This window comes from Brettanomyces nanus, chromosome 3 (assembly GCF_011074865.1).
Source record: "Brettanomyces nanus chromosome 3, complete sequence".
NCBI classification, from domain to species: Eukaryota; Fungi; Ascomycota; class Pichiomycetes; order Pichiales; family Pichiaceae; genus Brettanomyces; species Brettanomyces nanus.
Genome location: NC_052376.1, coordinates 842630 through 867974, shown reverse-complemented (window position 1 = coordinate 867974; position 25345 = coordinate 842630). Strand labels below are relative to the sequence as shown.

General features: G+C 42.3%; 14 protein-coding genes across 14 annotated transcripts; 7 read left to right on the top strand and 7 right to left on the bottom strand.

Moving 5' to 3' along the window:
* Positions 1-10: 10 nt before the first annotated feature.
* On the bottom strand, positions 11-2077 carry FOA43_003075 (uncharacterized protein; the record flags this gene model as incomplete). Its single annotated transcript, XM_038923353.1, has 1 exon — positions 11-2077. One exon carries the CDS (start codon positions 2075-2077, stop codon positions 11-13), a length of 2067 nt encoding a protein of 688 aa, XP_038779281.1.
* A 339-nt stretch (positions 2078-2416) lies between these two features.
* FOA43_003074 (uncharacterized protein) lies at positions 2417-6592 on the top strand (the record flags this gene model as incomplete). The annotated part of the gene is made up of 1 exon (XM_038923352.1): positions 2417-6592. The coding sequence occupies one exon, from the start codon at positions 2417-2419 to the stop codon at positions 6590-6592; it is 4176 nt and encodes a 1391-aa protein (XP_038779280.1).
* A 29-nt stretch (positions 6593-6621) lies between these two features.
* Positions 6622-7499, bottom strand: FOA43_003073 (uncharacterized protein; the record flags this gene model as incomplete). The annotated part of the gene is made up of 2 exons (XM_038923351.1): positions 6622-7441; positions 7492-7499. The coding sequence occupies 2 exons, from the start codon at positions 7497-7499 to the stop codon at positions 6622-6624; spliced, it is 828 nt and encodes a 275-aa protein (XP_038779279.1).
* A 136-nt stretch (positions 7500-7635) lies between these two features.
* On the bottom strand, positions 7636-8511 carry FOA43_003072 (uncharacterized protein; the record flags this gene model as incomplete). The annotated part of the gene is made up of 1 exon (XM_038923350.1): positions 7636-8511. One exon carries the CDS (start codon positions 8509-8511, stop codon positions 7636-7638), a length of 876 nt encoding a protein of 291 aa, XP_038779278.1.
* Positions 8512-8678: 167 nt separating this feature from the next.
* XYL1 (NAD(P)H-dependent D-xylose reductase (XR)) lies at positions 8679-9653 on the bottom strand (the record flags this gene model as incomplete). The annotated part of the gene is made up of 1 exon (XM_038923349.1): positions 8679-9653. The coding sequence occupies one exon, from the start codon at positions 9651-9653 to the stop codon at positions 8679-8681; it is 975 nt and encodes a 324-aa protein (XP_038779277.1).
* Positions 9654-10663: 1010 nt separating this feature from the next.
* On the top strand, positions 10664-12271 carry FOA43_003070 (uncharacterized protein; the record flags this gene model as incomplete). The annotated part of the gene is made up of 1 exon (XM_038923348.1): positions 10664-12271. One exon carries the CDS (start codon positions 10664-10666, stop codon positions 12269-12271), a length of 1608 nt encoding a protein of 535 aa, XP_038779276.1.
* A 139-nt stretch (positions 12272-12410) lies between these two features.
* On the top strand, positions 12411-13247 carry FOA43_003069 (uncharacterized protein; the record flags this gene model as incomplete). The annotated part of the gene is made up of 1 exon (XM_038923347.1): positions 12411-13247. One exon carries the CDS (start codon positions 12411-12413, stop codon positions 13245-13247), a length of 837 nt encoding a protein of 278 aa, XP_038779275.1.
* A 167-nt stretch (positions 13248-13414) lies between these two features.
* On the top strand, positions 13415-14062 carry FOA43_003068 (uncharacterized protein; the record flags this gene model as incomplete). Its single annotated transcript, XM_038923346.1, has 2 exons — positions 13415-13419; positions 13621-14062. 2 exons carry the CDS (start codon positions 13415-13417, stop codon positions 14060-14062), a joined length of 447 nt encoding a protein of 148 aa, XP_038779274.1.
* A 131-nt stretch (positions 14063-14193) lies between these two features.
* Positions 14194-16629, bottom strand: FOA43_003067 (uncharacterized protein; the record flags this gene model as incomplete). Its single annotated transcript, XM_038923345.1, has 1 exon — positions 14194-16629. The coding sequence occupies one exon, from the start codon at positions 16627-16629 to the stop codon at positions 14194-14196; it is 2436 nt and encodes an 811-aa protein (XP_038779273.1).
* Positions 16630-16945: 316 nt separating this feature from the next.
* Positions 16946-17504, bottom strand: FOA43_003066 (uncharacterized protein; the record flags this gene model as incomplete). Its single annotated transcript, XM_038923344.1, has 3 exons — positions 16946-17007; positions 17065-17446; positions 17502-17504. The coding sequence occupies 3 exons, from the start codon at positions 17502-17504 to the stop codon at positions 16946-16948; spliced, it is 447 nt and encodes a 148-aa protein (XP_038779272.1).
* Positions 17505-17788: 284 nt separating this feature from the next.
* FOA43_003065 (uncharacterized protein) lies at positions 17789-18744 on the top strand (the record flags this gene model as incomplete). Its single annotated transcript, XM_038923343.1, has 2 exons — positions 17789-17798; positions 17867-18744. The coding sequence occupies 2 exons, from the start codon at positions 17789-17791 to the stop codon at positions 18742-18744; spliced, it is 888 nt and encodes a 295-aa protein (XP_038779271.1).
* Positions 18745-18969: 225 nt separating this feature from the next.
* FOA43_003064 (uncharacterized protein) lies at positions 18970-20742 on the top strand (the record flags this gene model as incomplete). The annotated part of the gene is made up of 2 exons (XM_038923342.1): positions 18970-19650; positions 19720-20742. The coding sequence occupies 2 exons, from the start codon at positions 18970-18972 to the stop codon at positions 20740-20742; spliced, it is 1704 nt and encodes a 567-aa protein (XP_038779270.1).
* A 107-nt stretch (positions 20743-20849) lies between these two features.
* Positions 20850-21161, bottom strand: FOA43_003063 (uncharacterized protein; the record flags this gene model as incomplete). Its single annotated transcript, XM_038923341.1, has 1 exon — positions 20850-21161. The coding sequence occupies one exon, from the start codon at positions 21159-21161 to the stop codon at positions 20850-20852; it is 312 nt and encodes a 103-aa protein (XP_038779269.1).
* A 1537-nt stretch (positions 21162-22698) lies between these two features.
* Positions 22699-25299, top strand: FOA43_003062 (uncharacterized protein; the record flags this gene model as incomplete). Its single annotated transcript, XM_038923340.1, has 1 exon — positions 22699-25299. The coding sequence occupies one exon, from the start codon at positions 22699-22701 to the stop codon at positions 25297-25299; it is 2601 nt and encodes an 866-aa protein (XP_038779268.1).
* Positions 25300-25345: the final 46 nt, after the last annotated feature.

Sequence of the window (25345 nt, the reverse complement as noted above, 5' to 3'; positions counted from 1 at the left end):
AGATGAAGTTTTAGAAAAAGGCCGCCTCTTCTTGGTCCTCGTTGAATTGGAAATTCTCCTTTCTTCTAACCATCCACGTGTCCTTATAGTCAAAGAACTTCCAGTCTGTAGCATCCTGCTCATCATCCTTGTGGAACCATGATCTGGATTGCTTATCGTACCTCCAATTACGATTGTGCAACTCTCGTGCTGCTATATACTGTAGATAATCGTGGTCTCCGTTATTCACGGAATGATGAACATTACTGAACGATGATTGATACCTTTGGTTGTGATAATAGAAGCAGTATGCCAAAGTATCGAGCTCCAGCTTCTTTAGTAGCTTTGTGGAACCTATAACTTCAACCGCCGGTTCTTGAGGAAAGCAAGGTTGAGTGACAAACTGATTCGACGGAACATAGTTTTTAGGCGTATCAGCATCGTAAGAGTCTGGACAGTTCAATAGCGAGGATTCAAGCTGTGGAAAGATGGATTCAAACGACGGAAGCTTCAAATCAAATGGATAAGAAGCACAGGTACCGTTGGTACTCTTCCTAGTCGAATTCTCGTCTTCGTGACAGTCCACTAATCTCTCTTTGGCAGTCTCCAAAGCTCTCACATACTTGTCAAAACCACCGGGCAAGTTTGTGTAGCTTGATAGATTCATAAAGGAGAGAGACTTCTGGATCTCGGCAACAGTATCCTTAGAGTTGGAGGAAGAGGTAGAAAAGGATGATGAATCAGCAGATACGGATGATCCCGTCACGTCCATACTAGAGGACTGCAAGTGATCCTTGGAATCTACCAATTTCTGTGCCATTATTGACTGTGATTGACTCGACGACATTTGCCTCTGGTCTTGCGCTGTGGACATGATAGCAGATTGAGAATGATTTTGATAAAGTGCCGCAGAAGCTACTGTGGAATACCTCAGCTTGGGTGTACCTACAGGAGTAGATGGTTTAAGTCCTCCATTTAGCGTAGCAACCTTAGATTTAGGAGAGCTATGCTGAGTATGCGACAACTGGGAGGCTAACGTTTGAGCCACAGTCACTGGATGAATCTCTGAGATCGAACTGGACCGTGAAGGTGCCAAGGCAGAAATTGGACGAGCAGTTTGCGAAGAGACACGCGATACAGACGAAAGACGGGTTGTCTGTTTTTTGAGTTCTTTATCTTTATCCTTATCATTGTCTTTCTCTTTATCTAAATCCTTATCCTTGATACGACGATGAGACGAGGAAGGTGAAGCAGAAACAGAAGAAGTGGAAGAAGCAGCCATGGCGGACGAAACAACAGGTGTAGTTGCAAGAACAGAAGTAGGAGCAGGAGTAGATTCCTGTGAAGAATCAACAACAGACTCATCGTCAACACCGGTAACAGTGAATTCACCAGTAGTCTCATCCAAACCAAGTTCCTCGTAAAAGTCATTGTCTTCAATGAAGTTAGGATCGTCATTGGACTCCACATAGTACTCAATATCATCTCGAATCTCATTTATCTGGTCTACCTGCAACTTATCGTTCATCAAATGTCTCATAACGCTCTCCAACATCGAAATGTGATACTTGTGATTTTTCAATCTTACGTCTTGCTCTTCTATCTCCTTCTGTTTGGACGAATCCGACCGATGCTTCTTCATTGACGCATACACTCGGTCTATATCCGCCTCGATGGCTTCTGATTGTCGCTGCAATTCATCAATATTTACCTCAAGAAACTGAGAACACTTCACCTTCTCCTTTTGCCTTGGGTCCAATGTCAACGTCCCTGAAGCCAACGCCTCGTTGGAAAAAGCCTTAGTCTTCATAATCTTTTCCACCTCTTTAAATCTCTCCATCTCTCTTTCAATCTTCTTCCTATAATCACCTAATTGCTTCTTATCCTTTAATTCGTTACCACCCATCCAATTCTTGATCTGCTCTCGGCTTCTCTGAAGCTTTTTAATCTCTTTCTTCAAATCCCCTTCTAGCTTCTCCTTCTGTGATTGACTATCGCTCTCTTGAAGTTTATCATATAAGTAGTCGAATTCTTCGATACCTTCATTCACTTTCTTAAACGTGCGGTCAATTTCTTGCTGTAATTTCCGCTGCGACATCCCTTGATCAACTATAATTTGTAATTCTCTCTAGGCTACAGTTCTTCTATCTTCTTCCCTTTGTTTGCTGGAACCCAGAAAAAAAAAAAAAAAGAGGACAGCTTCCATTACACGATATCAAAATGACAGCATCAATTTCTTTCTCTCCCTCAGCACCGCCCGAGATGTCATCCGGAACAATTTCAATTTTTTTTTTTCTCGGATTTCTTAAATCAGTCATTAATTTGAAGCCGTTCGTCGAGCTTTTCATGGTTTTTCAACATATTTGATTTGACTCCAATTTTCATCGTTTCCACTTGACCTTTTTTCTTCCCTTTTTGTTTGTTCGTTCCTTTCATCATGTCGTCCTTAGAATTTTGGTTGGATTTCTTGGGTTCTCCCACTCTCAATAGCCTTCCTTCTGACTTCAATAGACCTACAAATGGTCAAATTGATGAACAAAAGAGAATCATTTCTGACCTTTCTGATGGACAATCTTCATTTCTCACTAATTTGACTTTGTTTGTCATCTTGGTATATCGTTTATCCGGCGATGAAGAGATTACCATTGCTACTGACAATGACAAGTTTGAGCCATTTGTGTTGAAACTTACTTTGGATGATCCTAATAGTTCATTTCATGATTTATATGAGCAGGTCACCCATCTTTATGATCAACTCTCTCAAAAAGTTGTACCACTCAACCAGATTGTCAGTGCTTTACAAGACAAGAGAAGTCTTGATACTGCTCCAGCTCTCTTCAGGGTATCCTTTCAACATTCCAGAGGATCTGAAGAGAAGCTAGCTACCTCTGTTAATGGATCTGTGAGAGATCTGGCTCTTTTTCAGCAAGAAAATGGACAAATAAATGTCTTTTACAATGCTCTTCTATATAGAGAAAAGAGACTTGAATACTTTGGTGAGCAGTTCAGACAAACTGCCAATAGCTTTGCTGAGGATTCCTCCTTACCAATCTCTAAAGTCTCATTGATCACCTCTTCTCAAAAGACCATTTTGCCCGATCCAACTGCTGATTTAGACTATAGCAATTACCGTGGTGCTATTCAGGACATTTTCAGTGATAATGCCGCTAAATTTCCTGATAGAACTTGCGTTATCGAGACCGCTTCCTTTTTAGATCCCAAAACATACGATAGAACATTCAATTATCGTCAAATCGACCAGGCTTCCAACATTGTTGGCAATTACTTAGTTAAAACACATATTAAACGAGGCGATATTGTTATGATTTACGCATATAGAGGTGTTGATTTGATGGTGGCTGTTATGGGTGTGTTGAAAGCCGGTGCTACATTTTCTGTCATCGACCCTGCCTATCCCCCTGCTAGACAGAATATTTACTTGAAGGTTGCTGATCCTCGAGGAATTATTGTCATCAAAAAAGCCGGTACTATCAATCAGCTTGTGGAGGATTATATTACCAACGAATTGCATGTGGTAACTCGCATCGATGCGTTGGAACTTCAAGACGATGGTTGTATCAATGGTGGTGAAGACAACAACCAGCAAGATTCAGCCGACATTTTGCAGCCTTACGAACAGTACAAGTCACAGCGAACAGGCGTCCTCGTCGGTCCGGACTCTGCTCCAACACTTGCCTTTACTTCCGGTTCAGAAGGAATCCCCAAAGGTGTTCTAGGTCGTCACTTCTCCCTTGCCTACTATTTCCCATGGATGGCCAAGACCTTTCATCTCAATGAGAAGGATAAGTTCACTATGCTTTCTGGTATCGCACACGATCCTATTCAGAGAGACATGTTTACTCCTTTATTTCTTGGAGCCACCCTCTTGGTTCCAACCCAAGATGACATTGGTACTCCAGGTAGATTAGCCGAGTGGATGGCTGAACATGGTGCTACCGTCACTCATTTAACTCCCGCAATGGGCCAATTACTTTCTGCTCAGGCTACGGCTAAGATTGATTCTTTGCATCATGCATTCTTTGTCGGCGATATCTTGACCAAGAGAGACTGTCTTAGACTTCAGACCTTGGCAAAAAATTGCTATATTGTCAACATGTACGGTACCACCGAAACACAGCGTGCAGTGTCTTACTTTGAGATTACTAGTAGAGCTAAAGATCGTTATTTCTTGGAGACACAAAAGGATATTATGCCTGCCGGAAAAGGTATGGATAATGTTCAGTTACTTGTTGTGAATCGTCATGATACTTTACAGACTTGTGGTGTTGGAGAGGTTGGTGAAATTTATGTTCGTGCTGCCGGTTTAGCGGAATGCTATCGTGGATTGCCAGAGAAAAACAAGGAGAAGTTTGTGAACAACTGGTACACAACTCCAGATGAATTTATTGCCAGAGATAAGGCGCTCGATAAAGGTGAATCTTGGAGAAAGTTTTGGAAAGGTCCACGTGATCGGTTGTATCGTACTGGTGATTTGGGATGTTACCTTCCTGACGGCAACTGCGAATGTTGTGGTAGAGCAGACGACCAGGTCAAAATTAGAGGTTTCAGAATTGAATTAGGGGAGATTGATACACATATTTCTCAGTATCCTCTCATTCGGCAGAACGTGACACTTGTACGAAACGATCGAAATGGGGATAAGACTTTGATATCCTTTGTTGTTCCTAAGTTGAATTCTGATCTTGAAAATTACTACGAGACTAATGAAAAGACTGAACATATTGCAGATCCTATAGTCAAAGGATTGGTCGAGTTCCGAAAGCTAATAAAGTCTCTAAGAGCCCATTTGAAAAAGAGGTTGGCCAATTACGCAATTCCTACGCTTATAATTCCTATGACTCGCTTGCCATTGAATCCTAACGGTAAAGTGGACAAGCCTAAGCTACCGTATCCATCCCAAGCACAGTTGTCTGAAGTGGCCAAATTTTCTGAACAGGATGAACAAAATATTACGTTCTCTGAAATGGAGTCTAAAATTAGAGATTTATGGCTTGATGTGCTACCAAATAGACCTGCCAGCGTGTATCCAGATGACTCTTTCTTTGATTTGGGTGGTCATTCTATTCTAGCTACACGTATGATCTTCCAGCTTCGTAAGAAATTCCGTATAGATGTTCCACTTGGAACAATCTTCAAGCACCCTACCATTAGTTCATTTGCTGCGGAAGTTGAGCGGGTTGAAAAACACGACTCCTCTTCTGTTGAACAGACAACCAGCGTCGACTATTACGAAGATGCTGTCAATTTGTGCACGACGATGTTGAAGCCTGCATATGCTACCAAATATGGATTGGATAGAAGCGGCGAAATCAACGTGTTTCTCACTGGATGCACTGGATTTCTTGGATCGTTCATCACAAGCGAGCTTTTATCTAGGTCAGATAAGGTCAATATCCATATCTATGCTCATGTTAGGGCTAAAGATACCGAGGCTGGTATGCAGAGACTTGTTAATGCTGGAACCACCTACGGCCTTTGGAAGGATTCATGGAGGAAGAGGATTACTGTTGTGCTAGCAAACTTGGCCAAACCGCAGCTTGGCCTAAGCGACGCCGTTTATCGTCACTTGTCCGAAACAATTGATGTGATTATTCATAACGGTGCCATGGTGCACTGGGTGTATCCGTACTCTCAGTTGAGAAATGCCAATGTGATTTCCACAATTAATGTTCTCAATTTGGCCGCTCAAGGTAAACCAAAGAACTTCAGCTTTGTCTCTACCACGTCCACTTTGGACGTTGAACACTTCAATGCGCTCTCTGATAAGTTGGTGGCAGAGGGTAAGAAGGGAATTCCAGAGTCTGATGACCTAATGAGATCTTCCAAGGGCTTGGGTAACGGCTATGGTCAATCGAAGTGGTCTGCAGAGTACATCATTCGTCGAGCTGGCGAAAGGGGACTTAGAGGTGCCATTGTGAGACCTGGTTATATCCAGGGAAGCTCATTGTCTGGTGCTGCCAATACGGATGACTTTTTACTCAGAATGTTAAAGGGATGCCTCCAAGTAGGTGAGTATCCAGATATAAAGAATGGAGTCAATACCGTTCCTGTTAATCATGTGGCCAGGGTTGTTGTTTCGTCGGCTTTACACCCACCTATTTTTGATGGCAAGACTAATTTGCCAGTGGTTCAGGTTACTGGACATCCAAGAATACCACTCAATAAGATGCTCGCATCTCTCACCCAATACGGATACGACGTATCCGAGACACATTACACGAATTGGGCAAACGACCTTGAAAGGTATGTTATAGATGAAGGTCATTCTGATTGTGCATTATTCCCTTTGCTTCACTTTGTGTTGGGGAACTTGCCTGAAACTACCAAAGCTCCGGAATTAGATGACTCTAATGCCACCGAGACTTTGAAAGAAGACGTCCGGTGGAATAGTGATGGCCACGATTATTCTGATGGAACAGGCGTCACATTGGAAGTGATGGGAATTTATATTAGCTACTTGATCAAAATTGGTTTCTTGCCTGTTCCGTCCGACAAGGGACCATTGAATCTTCCCGTGGCGGAAGTTTCCGAGGATTCGTTGGAATTAATTAGAGGTGGTGCTGGCAAGAGAAGTAGTGCTGCTATTAAGTGAATAGAGTATATATTTAAATAGATAGAGTTCTAACCTCTGTAAAGCTCCTCGATTATCTCGTTACCTAGGACTGTCTTCAAAACAATTCCCTGGACGTTTCTTTGCTCAACTCTGCCGTACCATATGACATCGCCGTTCTTCTTGAAGATGAGAACATTGGCAGCGAACGAATGGCCTCCAATATGTGAGATGTACCCGAGACCGACTTTTTCTTTAGGGACTTGGGCCAATTGGAACGCTTTCTCAAATTCTGCCTTGACCAAGGGTCCCAGTAGGCCGCAACGAATGTCTCTTTTATAATGGCCACACACAAGAACGTAATCTTTCAGCAGTTTTCGAGTTTTAAACGTTTCTCGAAGTGCCGCCTTTTCCTTAGAGTCTTCACCACCTTTTCCATCGAGAAAAGCTCTAGTAAAATCCTTTAATCTGGAATTAGGAACATGAATAACCAAGCCATCGGGATACAAACCCACTAGTTGACAATCGACATTAGCGGGCTCTTGTAAACTCGTCATACTTATCAGAGAAGGATGATATCCATCTGTATATTGTCTCTTGAGTGCATTAAGTGTAGAGATGATACTATCAGGAGCCATTTCGAACCTTCTGGGCCACGCCTTATGATCCGGAAGTCCATGTAGTATTAAAGCATGCTTATATAAGGCAACTTTGGAATTTCTAAGCTGGCGTTCATAGTCGATCTGACGGTTCGAAGGGAATTGCGGAAGCTCGCAGTAGGTGCATCCAGTGTCTTTGACAGGTTGAGGACACGATACGAATTTGTAGGCTCCAGATAACGGTGTGACCTGAATGGAGGAAAAAGCCGAGAAAAAGCTCTTCAACATTGATCTGGTTGTATGAAGAAAAGAAGGAATACACTGGGAGAATACATGGCGAACAAACACATGGAGATTACATGGAGTTTACATGAAGATTACCCACCTATCGGAGATAAAAGATCGCTATTGAGATCTGACCCGAGGCCGCTCTGCGGATCTCGGATAAATAAAAATGTGGTGCGGAGTTAAGGATAGAGTAATTACTTACAGCGCACTGGTCACAGCATCCTTGGAAACATCTTTGTAGATATCAAATCTTCTCTGGGAAGATAAAGGGATACTTGTCCTGGCATCGATCTCTACTTGGGGGTCCAATTCAGCGTAGACAATTTCTTCACCGTGTCCTGCTTCAATTAGAACATCACCATTTGGATCAACAACCATGGAATGTCCATATGCCTGATAGCCACCGTTAGGATTTCTTGCGGGAGAGCAAAGAATGACATAGTTTTGGTTGTCTATGGCTCGAGCCACACCGAATTTTGTCCAGAATTTAGGTCCAGTGACCGTATTGAAAGCTCCAGGATAGCACATAACACCTGCGCCCCTTCTTGATGCTATCATGGCTAATTCGGGGAATCTGATATCGTAGCAGATGGCCAAACCGAATTTTCCTAGTCCTTCCAAGTCGAAAACTGTGGCTTTGTTTCCAGAATGAAGAGATGCAGACTCCTTGAAGGTCATTTTACCGGGAATATCTATATCGAAAAGATGAACTTTGCGATGCTTGGCTACAATTTCACCACTTTTATTGAAAGTCAAGGAGGTATTGTAGACGTTCCCATCTTCACCCAATTCCGGAAATGATCCTCCGATGATATTGATGCTATTTTCTCTGGCAAACTTGGAGAGCATATTTGTAGTTTCACCCCCGGGGATCCTCTCGCAATAGTTGTGGAACTGATCAACAGCATATGGGGAATTGAAGCATTCAGGCAAGACCAGCAAGTCCAAATCAGGCTCTTTTTTCAAAGCCTTAAGAAAGTACTCTTTGGCTTTGCTAAGATTGGCAATTTTATCTGAGCCTGCATAAAATTGAAGTAGAGCGACCTTAATTGATTTAGCAATTGGAACTGACATGGCGATTACAGAGAAAGAAGGAAGTGATTAACTTGACTTGTACAGATTTAGTCGCGGGACAAATAGAAGAAATTTTACTAAGACCAAATTAACTAGGAGCATAATTAACTAGGAACGAAATTAACTAGGAGCAAAATTGACAAAGATTTTAACTATACAATCATTACTCAGATAAAGGTAGGAATCTTGGTCTTTGGATCATCAGACCAATCCCATGGATCATTGAATCTCAAATTTCTGTTGAGACCATCGATTTCATTAAGTTCAGCTTCAGTTAAGTTGAATTTGTCAGACTGTAAGTTGCTCAACAATCTCTCCTTCTTACTGGACTTTGGAATAACACAGATTCCATTCTGAGTGGACCATCTGAGAAGAACTTGGGCGGCCGAGACCTTGTGAGCCTGAGCGATCTTTTTGATGGTTGGGTTGTCGAACAATTTAGGACAATTGACGGCCATAGGATTATCCATTTCCACAAACGATTGAGGACCAAAGGATGAGTAGGCCACAATGACAATACCTTGTGCCTGAACATACTCAACCAATCTCTTCTGGACCAAGTAAGGATGGTGCTCGATTTGAAGTAACTGTGGTCTGATCTTACAGCCCCTCAACAAGTCCTGGATCACAGCACCGCAGGAATTGGAGATACCGATAGATTTGACCAAACCTTCCTTGACCAAATTTTCCATGGCAGCCCAAGTGACAGCAATTGGAACATTTTCATATTCCCAGACTCCCTCTGTACCACAGAAGAATCCTGGTGGATATCTTTCCTCAATTGGCACAAACTTCTGAGCAATTGGGAAATGCATGTATAAGACATCTAGGTAGTCCAATCCTAGATCACTTAAAATCTTGTTAACTACAAGCTTGACATTCTTTGGACTATGATAACTGTTCCAGAGCTTGGAAACAATAACTAGGTCCTCTCTTTTAACAATACCGTCAGCAATGGCCTTACGGAGACCTTTGCCAACTTCTTTTTCATTTCCATAATCAGTGGCACCATCGAACATTCTGTAGCCAACCTTAATGGCATCGTATATCTGCTGTGGGCAAATATCCTTAGGAACTTTCCAGCATCCGAAACCGACTTGAGGAATCTTAACGCCGTTGTTTAGAGTGATGAGTTTAGGCATGTTTTGTTTAATAAGGGGGAGCAAATTAATACCTAATAGTACAAAGACTGTGCAATTAGTTAGAGGTCAAACCTAGCTATTTATATACGCGAGTCCACGGAAATTGCTACGCTCCTTATACTGGGTGCTCATCAATCACCAGGCTTCATGATCACGAGTCTCATCAGGCCCACCAGGTTCCCTCTAGGTTCCCTCCAGGTTCCCACCAGGTTCCCCCCAAACCACCAGGCTCTCGCGGCTCGGCCTACGACGGCTGATGGATTTTTCGCCGTAGCCCCGCAAATATAATATAACATAATAGATGCAGTTAACTCCTTTGGGTGGTAACGGAAAGAAGCGAAAAGAAGCGGGAAAAAAAAGCGGAAAAAACAGCGAACTTTTAGACTCTCAACTTTAAGCACAACCTGTAGCCTAGTGGATACATTGTATGCTTGGATACATGGCCTAGTGTCGTCAGTTCACTTAGTTTCACTGAATCTAAAAAATATTAACCTGGCTAATAATCAATCCGTGGTCTCCTGCAAAAACGCCCACACAAACTGGGGAATTCTTCCGAGATCACTCATAAGATGATTACCTGGACTTTGCCAGTCCGGAGGTCCAGAACTTTTAAGTCTTCAATGCCTCTGATGTTTTTTCAGATAAATTGATTTCTGTCACCGTATTCTATTCTATTGTATACCCCACAAACGGGAGACTAGTTTTATGTTGCTGTGGCGTAGTTTTGCATTATCTCCTTGTCAATTCATTGTTTTAACCCAATTTATGGGGTTGGAAATTCTCGAACTTTTTTTCCAAGGAAAGGAGGTGTGGAGGAGCCCTTGGAATATACTGATGATGGCATTAACCAACTTGACCAATACGTTACCATTAAATTATGTGCTAAAAATCATTTCTGTACATAAATTACCATGAACACATACATCATTGTAATTTTTGCTACTCTCTTTTGTTATACCCCCCCTCCCTTTCTTACCTCTCGCCTCTTATTTGATTACCTTAGTTTCACTATGTTTTCTCCTCCTCCATATTCCTCTGTTCACCTTAACGAAGATAACGAGAATGAGGAGCCCCCTGAATATGAATATTCCTTCGAGAAACCGAGAATCCCCGTCGAGTCTGACTCATTCGATAAGTCCTTCAGAGTCGATCATCCCAAGTTCAATGACGGAATATTCACAATCATATTTCTAACAGTGGTACTCCTTTTTATCATCATAACGACTCTTTGTTTCAAAGATTTGACCGTAAATGCCCCGTTCTTAGAGAGCGTTTCACAGGCCTATTTGACTCCTACTTCAGATACGTCAGATAAGAACAAACGTGATCTTATCCTTTTGGCTTTGACCACAGTTGGCACTCCCATAATCTGCTCAATGGTTGCTCTACTTCTTGCCTACTTATTCCCCATGTTCTTTGTGTTTATAGGCTACTTCATCATTCCCTTGACCTTTTTCTCTGTTGCTACCATTTCTTTTGCCAATGGTGCTGCTCTTATTGGCCTTCTTTTCTTCTTTCTGGGTATCCTTTCTCTTACTTTCATCTATCAAAACTATAGCAAGTTGAGTTTCACTGCTCTTATGTTGAAAATAGTTATTGAGGTCATGAGATTACATCCTTCTATTCCATTTGTCTCTTTTCTAGGTTCCATTAGTTCAGGATTAATTGGTCTCGTCTATATGTTCATGACAGCCATTATTTATGCCGATAGAATCAGAATAGATGACAGAACTTGTCCCACCGATGACCCGGAAAACCAACCCTGCGTTTCCGCCACTTCGACTTGGATTTACATCTATGTTCTCTTTACAGGCTATTACATTTTCGAAGTGTTAAAGAACTTGGTTCATGTTACCGTTTCGGGAGTTTACGGCTCCTGGTACTTTTTTGAGAAATCACCTCTAAAGCCGTTGCATCCTGCTTGGGGTGCCTTTAAAAGAGCTGTTACTTACTGCTTTGGTAGCATCTGCTTTGGCTCTTTGATAGTGTCCGTTATCAGGGCCATGAGACAGATCTTGGCCGTACTTCAACAGAAATTGGCTGAAAGAAGGACCCATAGAGGTTCTTCTTCTGATGATTTTGGTGCCAATGCGTTTATCTATTGTATTTTGGCCTGCATAGTGTCAATATTTGACTTTATATTCGCTCAGGCAGAATACTGGATCAAGTGGTTCAACCAATACGCTTATTCTTACATGGCTTTATACGGTAAGAGCTATCTAGCATCTGCTAGAGATACCTTTGAGATCATGAAGTACAAGGGAATTTTCATCCTTATTACGGACTGTTTGATCGGTGCTACACTTACTTTCTACTCAATTTTGACCTGCGTATTAAGTTCTGGCATATTCTATGCTGCTATTGTTGGTTTCCAGAAGAATACTAATGTGGCGCCTGAATTCATAGTGGGTGGATTCATTGTTCAACTTCTACTAGCTTATTTCATCACTTCAGTCACATTAAACTCGATCAACTCAGGATTCATAACTTTCTTGGTCGCACTTTGCATTGAGCCTGAGATCTTTGAGGCAAACTATCATGATTACTTTGTGAAAATGACAAACTATTATCCTGAGGTCAGTCAATCATTAAAGGTTCCCTTCCCTGAAGGGGTTTAAAGAGGAGGCCTAAATTTAATGAAAATGGCTCGCGATCGCTTCTTATAATTTAATCATCACTTCTTTATTTAAACTTAACTTGTCCCTAATGGAGAAATTCACAGCTTTCAGAGACAAGGGAACGGGGATCTCTCCTTTCATGCCAATTCCATCTACCAATGAAAATTTACTAGTCACATTCTTAGTCAAACCCTTGGTCTTTATAGTGAAGATCCCATTCTTAGTGGTATCAACTCTTGGCCTTATTCTTCTTTCTCCAATTGGTCAATTATGCAAGCCTTTACTATATTTATATCTTGCTGTGTTTTTCAACTTGTCCCAGACAGAATTATTGGTTGATGGAGTTAAGAAGTCAAACCAATCCACTATCAACTCGAAGAGACCTAATAAGGGAGATATCATTTTCGTTAATTTCTCATCTCCATTGGACTCGTTAGTTCTCTACATTAGCTGCAGATGTTCATCGGCTGTTTTTTATACTATTAACGAACAGGGACAACTTGCCAAAGTGGGTTCTCCTCTGAATTGTTTCAAATTTGCACTACAACAGACGCATCAATCATCAGTTTCGCATTCTTTGAAGGTTACCGATCATAGTCGTGCAATATTTGTTTTGGTAGAAGGTACTACGACTAACAATAGGTCTGTGATGAGGTTCCCCAAGAAGTTTGATATCAACAAGTTTGTGGAAACCAATACCAACGACCACCGTTTTAAAGCTCTCAGTATTAAAATACATCCCACTGACTTGGCATGCACTCCTCTACCAGAATCCTGGTTTACATTTGTCTATAATAACGTTTCAAACTTCCGACTAGACTTGAGGTACAGAATGAAACTGTTCGAGATGGACCGGAAAACTGAAATTACAGAGCAATCCATCAGAGAGAGCCTTTCTAACTACGGGAAGCTCAAGTTACTAGGAGAATACTTGGATATTGCCAAAAAGAAGGAGTTTGTACAGTCCTACAGCTGAAAGTAATAGAAGTATAGCGGAAAGATGTAAAAGTGGTGTAAAGATGTAGACAGAGCTTTCGGGGTGAAATTTTTAGGACGTTGGGGTGGTGATTTCAAAGGTTCCACCCAAGTTCTTATCGACACGTTTGTCTTCTGTCTTCTACATCATCAACAAAGATTGGAACGATGTCGTCGGAGAAATCTACGGAGTCATTTTTTGAAACTGCGTCGGCGACAATCTCAAGCTCTTCCACTGGCGAGGCTAGCGGGAATGCGACATCATCGTCGGAATCATCATCTACAGGTGCGTCATCCAATATCTCCATTTATACACCAGTGGCATACATAACGGTTCTCTTAGTAACGTTTGTGGTGTTTTCAATATTTTATAGACGAAGAAAAATTGACAAGTTGCAGTCAATGAAGCCTCTTTTCTATGAGAACAGACCTAAGGAGATGTACATTCAGCTCAAGAACCAGACAGAACCTAAAGTGAACAGCAAGGTACTCAAGGCGGCTTTAATAAGAAGAGGTTCAGAGGCTATTAGACGTATGTTCAAGTTGAAGGAGTGCGAGCCTTACTTCAATATTCTCTATATGAAGGGATACATTGGAGACGAGGACCACGAGAGGCTCAAGATTCAGAAAAAGCTACAGGAACTTGAACTGACGCAGTTGGCGATGGAGGCAGAGTCATTCAAAAAGGGATGGGCCCAAACATTCTTTCCTGTTTGCCAGGAAACCACGATGAACGAGGCTCTAAGAAGAAGAATCAAGTCGATAGACGATAGAAAGGACCAGCATTCCAAGCAATGGAGTGTGACCGACATCTAAGAATATGTACATAGATACATAGTTGGAATAAGTTCTTCCAAGTGAAGTAGTGTACATAGATACAAAGCATAGTTGGATAGTTGGATGAAGTTCTTTCAAGTGAAGTAGTGTACATACATACATAGTTGGATTTAGTTTCTTCTTCTGCTCCTCTTGGACACAACCTTAGTAAAAGCTGTATCCCAACTATCATCATGGGAGGCCGAAGCAGTAGAAGTTGTGGTTCTGTTCTGAAGTAGTTCTTGCCAGTTAAAGTCGTAACCCTGCTTGACAACATACTCTTCGACCTTGCACCTGCGCTTATTGAACTCGCCGGCAAACCTCCGTCCATCCATGACGGACGAATTCGAGTATATGGTATCTGAGATAATTTCTGTGGACTCAGAGCCTGCTGGAAGTTGAAGCATGATGGAAAGAACATCTTCTCTGTTCACGGTCGTATAAAGGCCTTGCAATTGAACTCTACACCAGGCCAAAAACTGCTTGGCGGCGAAGTAATCTCCAGAAGAAGATGGTGCCGTGGTGGCAACTGCCTTAATAACTTTAGCATTGGAGGAGCCATAAGCGGCAGCGTGAGCATTTGAAGAAACAGACCGCAATGTAGCAGGTGAAAGAGAAGTTGCCGTATGCTGCCTGTGCAACGCAGAGAGAGCAGATCCATTAGTGGCAACGCTCTTAACCTTCTTACTGGTAACTACGGTCCAACTGCTGTCGTTACTACGAGAAGAACCAGAGGAAACGGAGGATGCAAAAGTCTGTTTCTGCGCAGCAATAGCAGAGGCAATACTCTTCTGATGATGGGAAGCGGCCAAAGCCCGCTCTTTAGCAACAGCCATCCTGGTTTCTTCACGTTGAATCTCTTCCAAACTCTTCACGGGCTGTTTAACGACATTGTTACCGGAGGAACTGCCCCAGGTGGAAGTTGTAGGCAACGAAGCAGAATCGTTGTCCGGCTGTTGCATTACATACGAAGATAAATCGTCTGAAATCGAGTCCCCTCTTTCCTCTTCAAGTGCCAGCTTTGAAGCCAACAACCTATCCTGCTCTTCCAAGAGACTTCTAGCTTTTACTTCAAGTTTCTTCTTCTCTTCTTCTTCTTCTCTCTGAATATCAGTCAGGGATCTGGGAGGAGCAGTAGATTGGGCAGTACTGGAAGCCCAGGGAGCAATGACAGTCTTGCTTCCCTTTTTGCTTGGTTTGGACGACTCCGAAGTCTTAACAACATGTGGTTGAATATGATGTTTTGAAGGTGTCTTGATTTCTGATTCCTCAAGGAAATCGGATTTTGGCTCAGCTCTGATCTTTTCAAGCTTATGCTTTTTGGATTTGGGCTTTGAAAACTCAACCTGGGACTCAGAGTGGAGTTCAGAGAGGGGCTCGGACCGAGGCTCAGGCTGCGATTGTAGCAACACCTCAGGCTCCAACTGTTTCAGTTTCTTGTCATCATTACCAAACAACTTACCGGATACATTCAATGCAGCATCGCTATGCAAGAAGGAAGGATTGGCATACATATCGTTTTTGAAGAAATCAGCATTTCCAACAGACCAAGCAGATGAAGAAGAGGGAGCCGAGAGAGCCGAGAGAGCTGAGGGAGCTGAGGGAGCTGAGGGATCAGAAGAAGCAAGAAATCCTGATGTAGATTCAAAGGCTTGAAAGGAAGACCTGACAGGGCCCGAAGAGGTGCCTGCTATTTCAACAGCAGCTGAAGGGGTCGCTGCAGAATTGACAGGAGTTCCAGGAGTTTCAATTTGAACAACAGGACCAGAATTTACAGGAACATGTACAACAGGCAAAGGAACGGAGAATGGATACTGATACTCACCAATGAAAGAAACAAAGTCTCCTAAAGTCTTGTAATTTGAGTGGCCCTCCCTTCTGATACATAGATCAAGAGCAAGATACTTCTGCGTGTACCACTGCTGCATGGTATTGCCATCAAAAGGTCCCTGCTGAATTCCCCGGGGATCCAAATAGTACCAGCGAATCTGGGACGGATCCAACATATGTGGAGTCATTGGTCTTTGCTGGGAAGCATCACTAATTTGCCTTTGAAGCCCAGGAGCAGGCATACCATTAGAAGCAGATGTAGGTTCAGTTACGGAAGACGAATTATCCAATTGCTGGCGCTGCTGAACACTTCCACCGGGCATCAAAGAGAGAGAAGAGAGCTGAGATGCTGGAGATCCGCTGCTGCGAGACCCATCGCTGTCTCTCAAGGCAATTCCTGCAAGCTTGGAGGCCAAAGCATCCGCATTCTGCAGCTTTTTTTGCCTTTCTTGTTGCTGCTGAATAAGTACATCAACGTGTAATGGCCTGGTGATACCATTGGACTTGAAATTGGCGTCGCTATGACCGGGAATTAGTTGATGATTCTCGGCCATAGAGCTGTAGATCGCAAATAGACTTTGCATGGAAATGGACAAGGCCTGGGCATTTGCACTCTGATCAACGCCCATTGGCTGTTGTTCAGAATTGACAGGGAGCTGCGAATTGCTTAGAATGTCGTCAGAATTGGAGTTGAACCAGGTTTTAGTAGACTGAGGTTGAGATTGGTAGGTGGACATAGTGGAATGAAAATACTTTTAAAATTGAGCAGATGACAAAAATCACAGGTGATTACTAAAGCTGATTTTCAAAGTAGAGTTCAACAAGTTTGAAATTGGTGGAGAAACGATAGATTCAACTGAAAGGTGACAGGACGTTAACAGGTTGAGATGCGCTGATGATTCTTCATACAAAAATTTTTCGGTCCTAGCAGAAGTTTTGCAGAGCCCCAGTTTTACAGGGCCTTCTACAGGGCCCGAGTTTTGCAGGGCCCAGGGGCAGGCCCCCAGTAGGACGAACTACATTAATCGAATGAAATATCATATTCTATATACCCTAAATACCCATTTGTTTCTCCATTTCAGTATGGAAATCAGTAGGTTTAGCATCATTGAATCCTTAAAAGTTGTTAGTATGCAGTGAAAAGAAAATTACGTTAGTGCTGTCAAACTTACCTGTATATATATCTTCCCAGCCAATAGTAGTCTCCTTATTGAGTAAAATGTCTAGACTAGGACTAGTAATGGCAGAGAAACCAAACAGAGTTGGTCTGAAATCAGTCTCCTTCACAATATTCAACTCCATCTCTCTTCTGATAGGATCAGCAACACCAAATGTTCTTCTATAAGTCTCCAACTGCAAATCCCTCTGTGTTTGATCCCACTTTTCAATTCTAGATTGTAGGGGATGTCTATTGTTAACCTTGGAGCTTATAGAGAGTGGAGCTTCTCCGGATCTTAGCGTATCCACTACACCAGGAGCAGATGGGGCCGCAGGGCCAAATTGCGTATTCTTGGCATCAGTCAATTGCTTTTCTTCAGGCACAATTCTAAGCGACTGTGATTACTGTTAGTAACATTGGATTATCAAGAATCCTTCCGATTTTACCTACCATTTGTGATTAACTGTGAAGTGAAGTCTAAAGATGATATACAGTGGCGTTTGTTCGACTTGACTTTTGATCGCCTTCGCGGAAGAGAATAGAAATCGTTTGAGATTACGTAATCATTGGTTAGAAAAAAGCAGCGTGGATAAAGTACAATAACGTGTGGGATGAAAGTGGGATGAAAGTGGGTTATGTAGATCTCACTTCTTCGTCGCGTCCTGAAAAATTTTAGCCTTTCACATTTATCACCGATATCCACACTACTTTGCACACGAAAGCTCGCAATAATAACGATGTCATGGGGTAAGTAAGGTTCAGATGAAGAATAAGAAGATGAGAATCCTTACTAACAATATATTTTTCTTTTGAAGACGAAGATTTTAAAAATCCTTCTGTTAATGAGGCTAGCGTTGCCGATGATTGGGAACAAGAAGCTGTTGAAGATGAAGATGCTAATGATCAGCCATTATTAGAATCATGGGATGTGGATATAGATGAATTGGAGAAGAAAAAGAAAGAAGAAGCTGCCAAGAAGAAGGCAGAGATAGAAGCTTTGAAAAAGAGACAACAAGAAGCACTTGCAAACAAGAAGAACAAGAAAGGTAAAAAGCCTGTTCTATTGGAGATCGATAAAGTGGATGGAAGCACCAGAAGAAAGATGCTAAAGGAAGCACAACTTAAGGCGGATATTAAGAATGCGGCCGAATTATTTGCTGGAATGGAGCTTAGTGAGAAGAAGAAGGGAGAAGACTCCAATGGTACTAGCAATGAAGAAGATCTTGATGAGCTATTTGAGGCTGATGATGATGACGAACAAACAGGTAGCAGAGTGGCTCTAACGGTTGATTCTCCCTTGATAGAGCATCCGTTGTTCCTTGCAGAAGATGAGCAAGGATATGAGAAGTTGAGGAGAGGATTGGCAGGAGAAATGAAGCGTCTAGCAAAAGTTAAGCCTTTAACATACGTTAATTCTTTGGCAATTGATCTCATTTCCACAATGTGCGAACCAATGAGTCTCGAGCAGACTAGAAAAGTCGTCTCCACTTTGAATGCGCAGGTCACTAAAAAGGTCAAGGACGAAAGAAAAATACGTCTCTCTAAGACTGGAGGTACGTCTTTAGGAGGTACTGGTAAGAAGAAAGTCAAGGGAAAGCTCAACATTGGAGGAGGAGACTCGTTCAGAACTGACAAGATTAATGATATGCTTGAGGACGACGACGATGACTTTGGAGACGAGGATTTCATGTAATTTGTTTTCATTTTATAACAGCTTGGCTACCGTGGCTTTCTTGAAGCCTTTCATTTACCGTTTTCGGCCATTTCGTATCAAAAGTTTCACATCTCAAAAAATTCTGATCCAATAAACATCCCACTAAATTCCCCGGATTTTGGGGTTTGGCCTGCTGGTGATTACTTTATTCTTTCTGTGATCACTTTATTCTTTCTGTAATCACCAAACTAACTTTTCAGATCAATGTTTACAAGATCTTACAAAGGTTTGCTTAGAAAATCTGCAGGTGCTCTTAAAAGAGCTACTAAGTGCGATAGATCTGGTTTGAGATTTGCATCCACCTCTACTTCTCGCTCCAATGGAAACTTCACAAAAGGTGCCGGCTTATTATTCATAGGTGCTCTTGCTGGTGCCACCTTTGTCTCCTATAGAACGGCCGAGAACCCACCATCGTTTTTATTCCCAGCCTCTTCAACCACTAAGATCAAGGAATTAACTCCTCCAAAATACGGGAAAGCCGAGCCGGCTATCCAGGAAATCATACAAGCTTTGGGAAAAGACAAAGTTGTTGAAACCAAAAATACCTTGGATGATCACTCTGATACATTTTTTCAAACTAAACATGCTACCGATGATCAGAGACCTGTTGCTGTTGTCTACCCGGAAAGTACCGAAGAAGTTTCTGAAATCATGAAGATCTGTCACAAGCACAGAGTTCCGGCTGTTCCATTTACCGGGGGTACTTCGCTTGAAGGTCATTTCACACCGACGAGAAAGGGAATCTCCGTGGATTTGTCGAAAATGGATAAGATCGTGGCTTTACATAAGGACGATTTGGATGTAGTCGTCCAGCCAGCAGTAGGATGGGAGGATCTAGGGGACTACTTGTCTAGTTATAACTTATTGTTTGGTCCTGACCCTGGTGTAAGTATATCAATACTGTAATCGTAGTGTCTGATTATTCTTCTTTTTTTACTAACATAATATCACTAGCCAGGTGCTTGCATCGGTGGTATGATTGGTACCTCATGTTCTGGTACTAACGCAGCAAGATGGGGTACTATGAAGGAAAACGTCATTAGTTTGCAGATCGTTCTCGCCGACGGCACTATCATTAAGACTAAACGGAGACCTAGAAAGTCATCTGCTGGCTATAACTTGAACGGTTTGTTCATTGGAAGCGAGGGTACCTTGGGTATTGTTACCGAGGCTACTCTTAAGTTGAACGTTAAACCAAAGTATCAAAATGTGGCCGTTGTCTCTTTCCCAAGCATCGCAGATGCAGCTAGGTCTGTTTCCAGCTTTGTTCAGGGTGGACTGCAATTGGATGCTATGGAATTATTGGACGAGAAGATGATGCATTTCGTTAACGATAGCGGTGAGACTTCTATTAAATACGACGAAGCTCCAACATTGATGTTGAAGATCGGCGATAACTCCAAAGAAGGTTTGAAAGCCATTGTTAAAAATGTCAAAGAAATCTGTAAGGAGAATCACAACCATCATTTCAAGTTCGCTCAAGATGAAGATGAGAAGCTTGAGTTATGGAATGCAAGAAAGGTCGCCCTTTGGTCCACTATTGCTTACGGTAAGAAGCACGTTGGACCAGACGCCAAGGTTTGGACTACTGATGTGGCCGTACCAATTTCCAAGTTGGCCGAGAACTTGGAAAAGACCAAAGCAGATATTGAATCCACCGGTTTGCCGACATCTATCGTTGGCCACGTTGGCGATGGTAATTACCACTGCTTTTTGCTGTTCGAAGAACCTCAACGTCCTCTTGCTCAGGCCGCTGTTGAGAGGATGATCACCAGAGCTATTGCCGCTGACGGCACCGTTACCGGAGAGCACGGCATTGGTTTCGGCAAGAAAGTATACTTGGAGCAGGAGCTTGGTGATGATACCATCGACGTTATGAGAAAGATTAAGATGGCCTTGGATCCATATAGGATCTTGAACCCTGATAAAGTGTTCACCATTGATCCTACAGAATCCCCTTCGCTTCGTGAAGGTTGATCCATCTACTGCTTTCTGTTGTCAAATTATTATCTTTTATCTTTTATCTTTTATCCTCTACCATTCTTTAACCATATTTCATTTAACATATATTTACTCTATAAAGCTTAAAAGTCCAACACTAGTAGTCCTGCAATTGCTTCTAAATGCTTTGCGTCTAGAGCTCCACCTGTTGGAGCAGCCTCGTTAGTCGTACTAATTTCATTCGTATCTGTTTGGTAACTGTTGGCTAGTCTACGTCTCTCTTCCAATCTGTACTCATTAGAACGTACTATAGCTTCGTCTGTAAACAATTTGGCATACTCAGAAACCAGAGCCAATGTTTTTTTGGTGATCCGAATATTTTCTGAGTCTGAAAATGACACTGTATGGAAAAGTCTTGCAATAGTTGTAGGATCGATTTTTATCTCTTCAGACATAATTGTATAGATCTCGTGGTGTAGTATATGAATGATTAACGCGTTTCAAGGAAATTGCGGGGTATTTATACTTTTTTCATTTTTCAGTCGCGAATCAGAATTTCAGAACTCCATTCACGAACTCAATCTTGATCTTGATCCAAAGAGAACACGAAAGGGACTCCGATTGGATCTCCAGAAACATTGGTATGGAAACAACATTCAGATGGAAGCCACTGACGTTCAAATTTATCATTATTGTGGTCCAATTAGCCCCATGGTCAACGGGTTCACTCGGGTAGCTGGGATCTTCTGACCACGTTATTTTTTCAAGTAGTTCTATAGGTCTGGTCATAAGCTCGACTCGAGAGTATTTCGAATGGTCATTTAACGACGCTGTAGGGATCGTTTTCACGTAATTATCAAGCTTCTTGAGATCTTTCTGTGGTCGTGGTCCTACTTCAAATTCTGGACAAGGAACTCTAAGAACCACCCTCATTCCATTGTTGAAGGTACTCAGTTCTTCTGGAACCGATAATTTCACCCTGATTGCATTCTCCAGGAAATTACAAAAAGTAACAAGAAGTGGCCCATTCCTGCAATCTACCCGTTTATCATCTCTTAACCTCGAAACCACAATTCTAGGAACGTAATTGAATGCATTGCATTCCTTCAGGTACTTCCCGGCACTGACTTTATCCACATTAGGTATCGCAAGAACATCTTTGCACGATTTACATCGAATCTCATAGAGTGCTCTTATTTTCTGAGAAATAGGATATCTTGCTGAGCCTGCTGCGCTTGCTGAGCTCGCTGATGGCTTGAAAGCATCGATTGGTGTAGATTCAAATCTTCGTTTGGAAGATTCCTGAATATACGTCTTCTGTAAGGCATTAAAACAGGCTATCGTAAAGTCATTCTCATCTCTAATTGACGATATAATCTTCTGCAATGGCTGCGGCTTGTATATAAGTCCCGTAGAAAACTTCCAGCTACATAGAGGACACTCAAAATGAAAGTTTTTACCGTGGATCTTTCCTCCTGTCTGATTTCTTATCGCTTCTGATGAGGCAGTCAATAAGCCCGGACATTCCGGACACCTAAAGCAGCCTCTCGAGCAATTTATCAAATCCAATGGCATCTTATTCAAACATTGTGGACAAAACTTTGCCCGGATATTGTGCTGACAGCATCTGTGACATTTTAGCTGACCACACTTCGAACAGAATTGCAGCGAACTAAGCCGATGGAAAGCCGTGTCATCTAATAAAGTCAATGGAAATGGTCCCTCAGAAGATCTGGGTTCCAAACAAGGACAGAAGTATAATACAGGCATTTCAATGACCGATATGCCAAAGGTTAAGAGCAGAGGTACAGAGGAAAGCAGTTTCATCTATCCATGGTACATGGTTCTCCCTTCTTCTCTACCTTAGCCACATGACAATTATGTACTGCGCCACATATCTTATCGCTTCGCGCCCTACTTTAACGGCCAGCAGAGCATTATCATCATCATGTATTATAGGTAGTCACCATATTTTTTTCTTTACCAACATCAATGCAGCATTTGAGCTCTTTGCTGGCATGTATCGCACTCGTATTTGTCCGGATTGTTATATGCACGGGAGATAAGTCGGTTATCAACAACGAAGCACCTCTGATTTCTGATATATGGGATTACGACCATTGCATAGATGTACTACGTAACGAGTCCGAAGCTTCAGAACAAAGACAGGCAGATCTAGTTTCCGTGGATTATGCAAAAAGAAAATTCGTTGAGCCATCGGGGTTTGAGCTTACTATGGCCTTGGATTGGTACCCTACATTTGAAAATGAGCGACGTCACCAGCAGTACGAGCTTCTTTCTTTGTCACAAAAGCATGCACTTTCCAGCTTGGAGTACCTGGCAGATTTCCGTGATGACGACAAGTCTGCCTATCTGTTGGGCGAGATTTATTTATACGGTAACTATTCGATTCCTAGAAGCCCGCAGAAGTCTGTGGGGTATCTTGAGAAATCTGTTACTGCCAACAGTACTGCCACGAATTGGTTCTCGCATGCACATTATCTCTTAGGCTTCTGCTACTCAACGGGACTATTTGGAGAGGCTGAGGTCAATTATGGTAAGGCTTTGCTTCATTATACATTCGCTGCAGATATGGGCCATATACGTGCAGCAATGGCTTTGGGTTATCGATACTATATGGGTCTCTCCGTAGAGAAGAACGAGCAGTTGGCGTTGTACTACTATTCGAGGGTTGCACGGCATTGCACGGACACTTATAAATCAGAAGGAGGTCCTGCTGCTAACCTCAATGTCACTATCAATGGCTTCGAGGTGCCTCTTTTGGCTCCTAATCTCGAAAGCTATAACGTCAGATTGAGTGACTTTAACGACGGCTTGTTCGGACATGGCGTTAGTGAAGTTAAGTCTTCCATTAAACAGGAGGATCCTTTATCTATGGATCCGTCATTGGCCGATCTCGAGGATTTGGATAATCCTACAGATCATTATCTTGCCCAACTTTACAAAGGATACCTTCGTAACTATGAAGGAAGATATCTGATGTCGCATAACTACACAAGAGCATTTATTTTAGCAAAGGGGTGTGCTCTAGAGGGTCTCAAGTTACCTTCTGTTCGTTACTATAAGAAAACTAGACGTATAGATCGTACCCTTGAAGTGATTCTCACTGCCAAATGCGCATATGCTGTGGGTCACATGTATTTAAGAGGAGAAGGGACGCCTCAAAACTTTACAGCAGCTCGTTCATGGCTTCAAAGCTCCTGGTCTTTGGTGCAATCTGTTCGTACTGCCGCCGATCTTGGTATTATCTATCAATATGGATTGGGTCTTGAAAAGCCAAATCCGGCCAAGGCCAAGTCTTTGTATGCCAACTTTTATGGATTTTCTGCCATAAACTATCAGTCTGGCCTACTTATGCTCTCACAGAACGATCCATTGGGGTGGAAATTGATTTCCCTGGCCTCATACGATAAATATGCTCCCGCTCTATACAGTTTGATGCAATCATATTCTCAAGGAAATCCTTTAGGCTTGCACAAAAGTGTTGCACTTTCAAATGCAAAGGCGCTAGCTGAGCTGATTGAACCCGCTGTATCAGACTTGAAGTGGGCCTTTTCGCAGGTTATGAAAGGTGACAACGAGAAAGCCCTAGTTGCATATGGAATGGCGGCAGAAGCTGGCTTTGAGTCTGCACAATCGTCTGTTGCTTATATGCTTTATCCGCCTACAGGATATTTAGAGGAAGCGCCTCATGTACCATTAGAACGATTCCAATCGGCAGTGAGGTTTTATAGAGAGTCTGCTCGACAGGGGAATATCGATTCTATGGTATTTTTGGGAGATTTATACTGGTCGGGAATGACAAATGAAACGAAAAAGTCAAACGAGACCTCATTTCTTGTGTCTCCTGATCTCGAAGCTGCTGTGGGAATTTACAGAGATGCATCTAACAAGAGATCGCATCAAGCATCATACAATTTAGGCCATGCATACGAGGCAGGACTTGGCGTTCCGTTGGACTTACATCTTGCCAAGAGATACTACGATAAGGCTCTCATTATTAACCCTGATGCGTACATTCCGGTGGAGTTGGCTCTTATCAGGTTGAAGCTGAAACGATGGTGGTTTCGTTTAATTGGTGTTGAATGTACCGAATCATCCGAACAGGACGATGGATTCCCTCGACGCAAGTGGCGAGAATTACTAAATCTATACGACAAATTGAGACAGAGGCAGATCGAAGGTTCGGATATTAATCTGTCTCCAACTGGGGATATGGCTGCACAGGGAGGGAAAGATGGAGCTGGAGAAGATGCCGGATCTGACTTCGATTCAGATGCAGATGCTGCTTCCGTTACTGGTGCAGAGAATAACAACAATGGAGATTCATTCTACTTTGAAGCCAATGGAGATCTTGGAGTAGAAGATCTTCTGTTTACAGGAATGTTTCTATCATTTATTGGATTTACGATATATGCTAGATGGAGAGCAGCAAGAAGAAGAAATGCTAACAATGATAACCATCAAAATGAAAATGAAAACGACAATGCAAATGGAAACGCTAATGCCAACATGCCCCGGCCGGCTGCACCACCACCATTCCAGTTTAACTTCATGGTTATTCCTCTATAAGTACAATATGTACTATAACGACTAATACAAATAAAGATAAACTCTA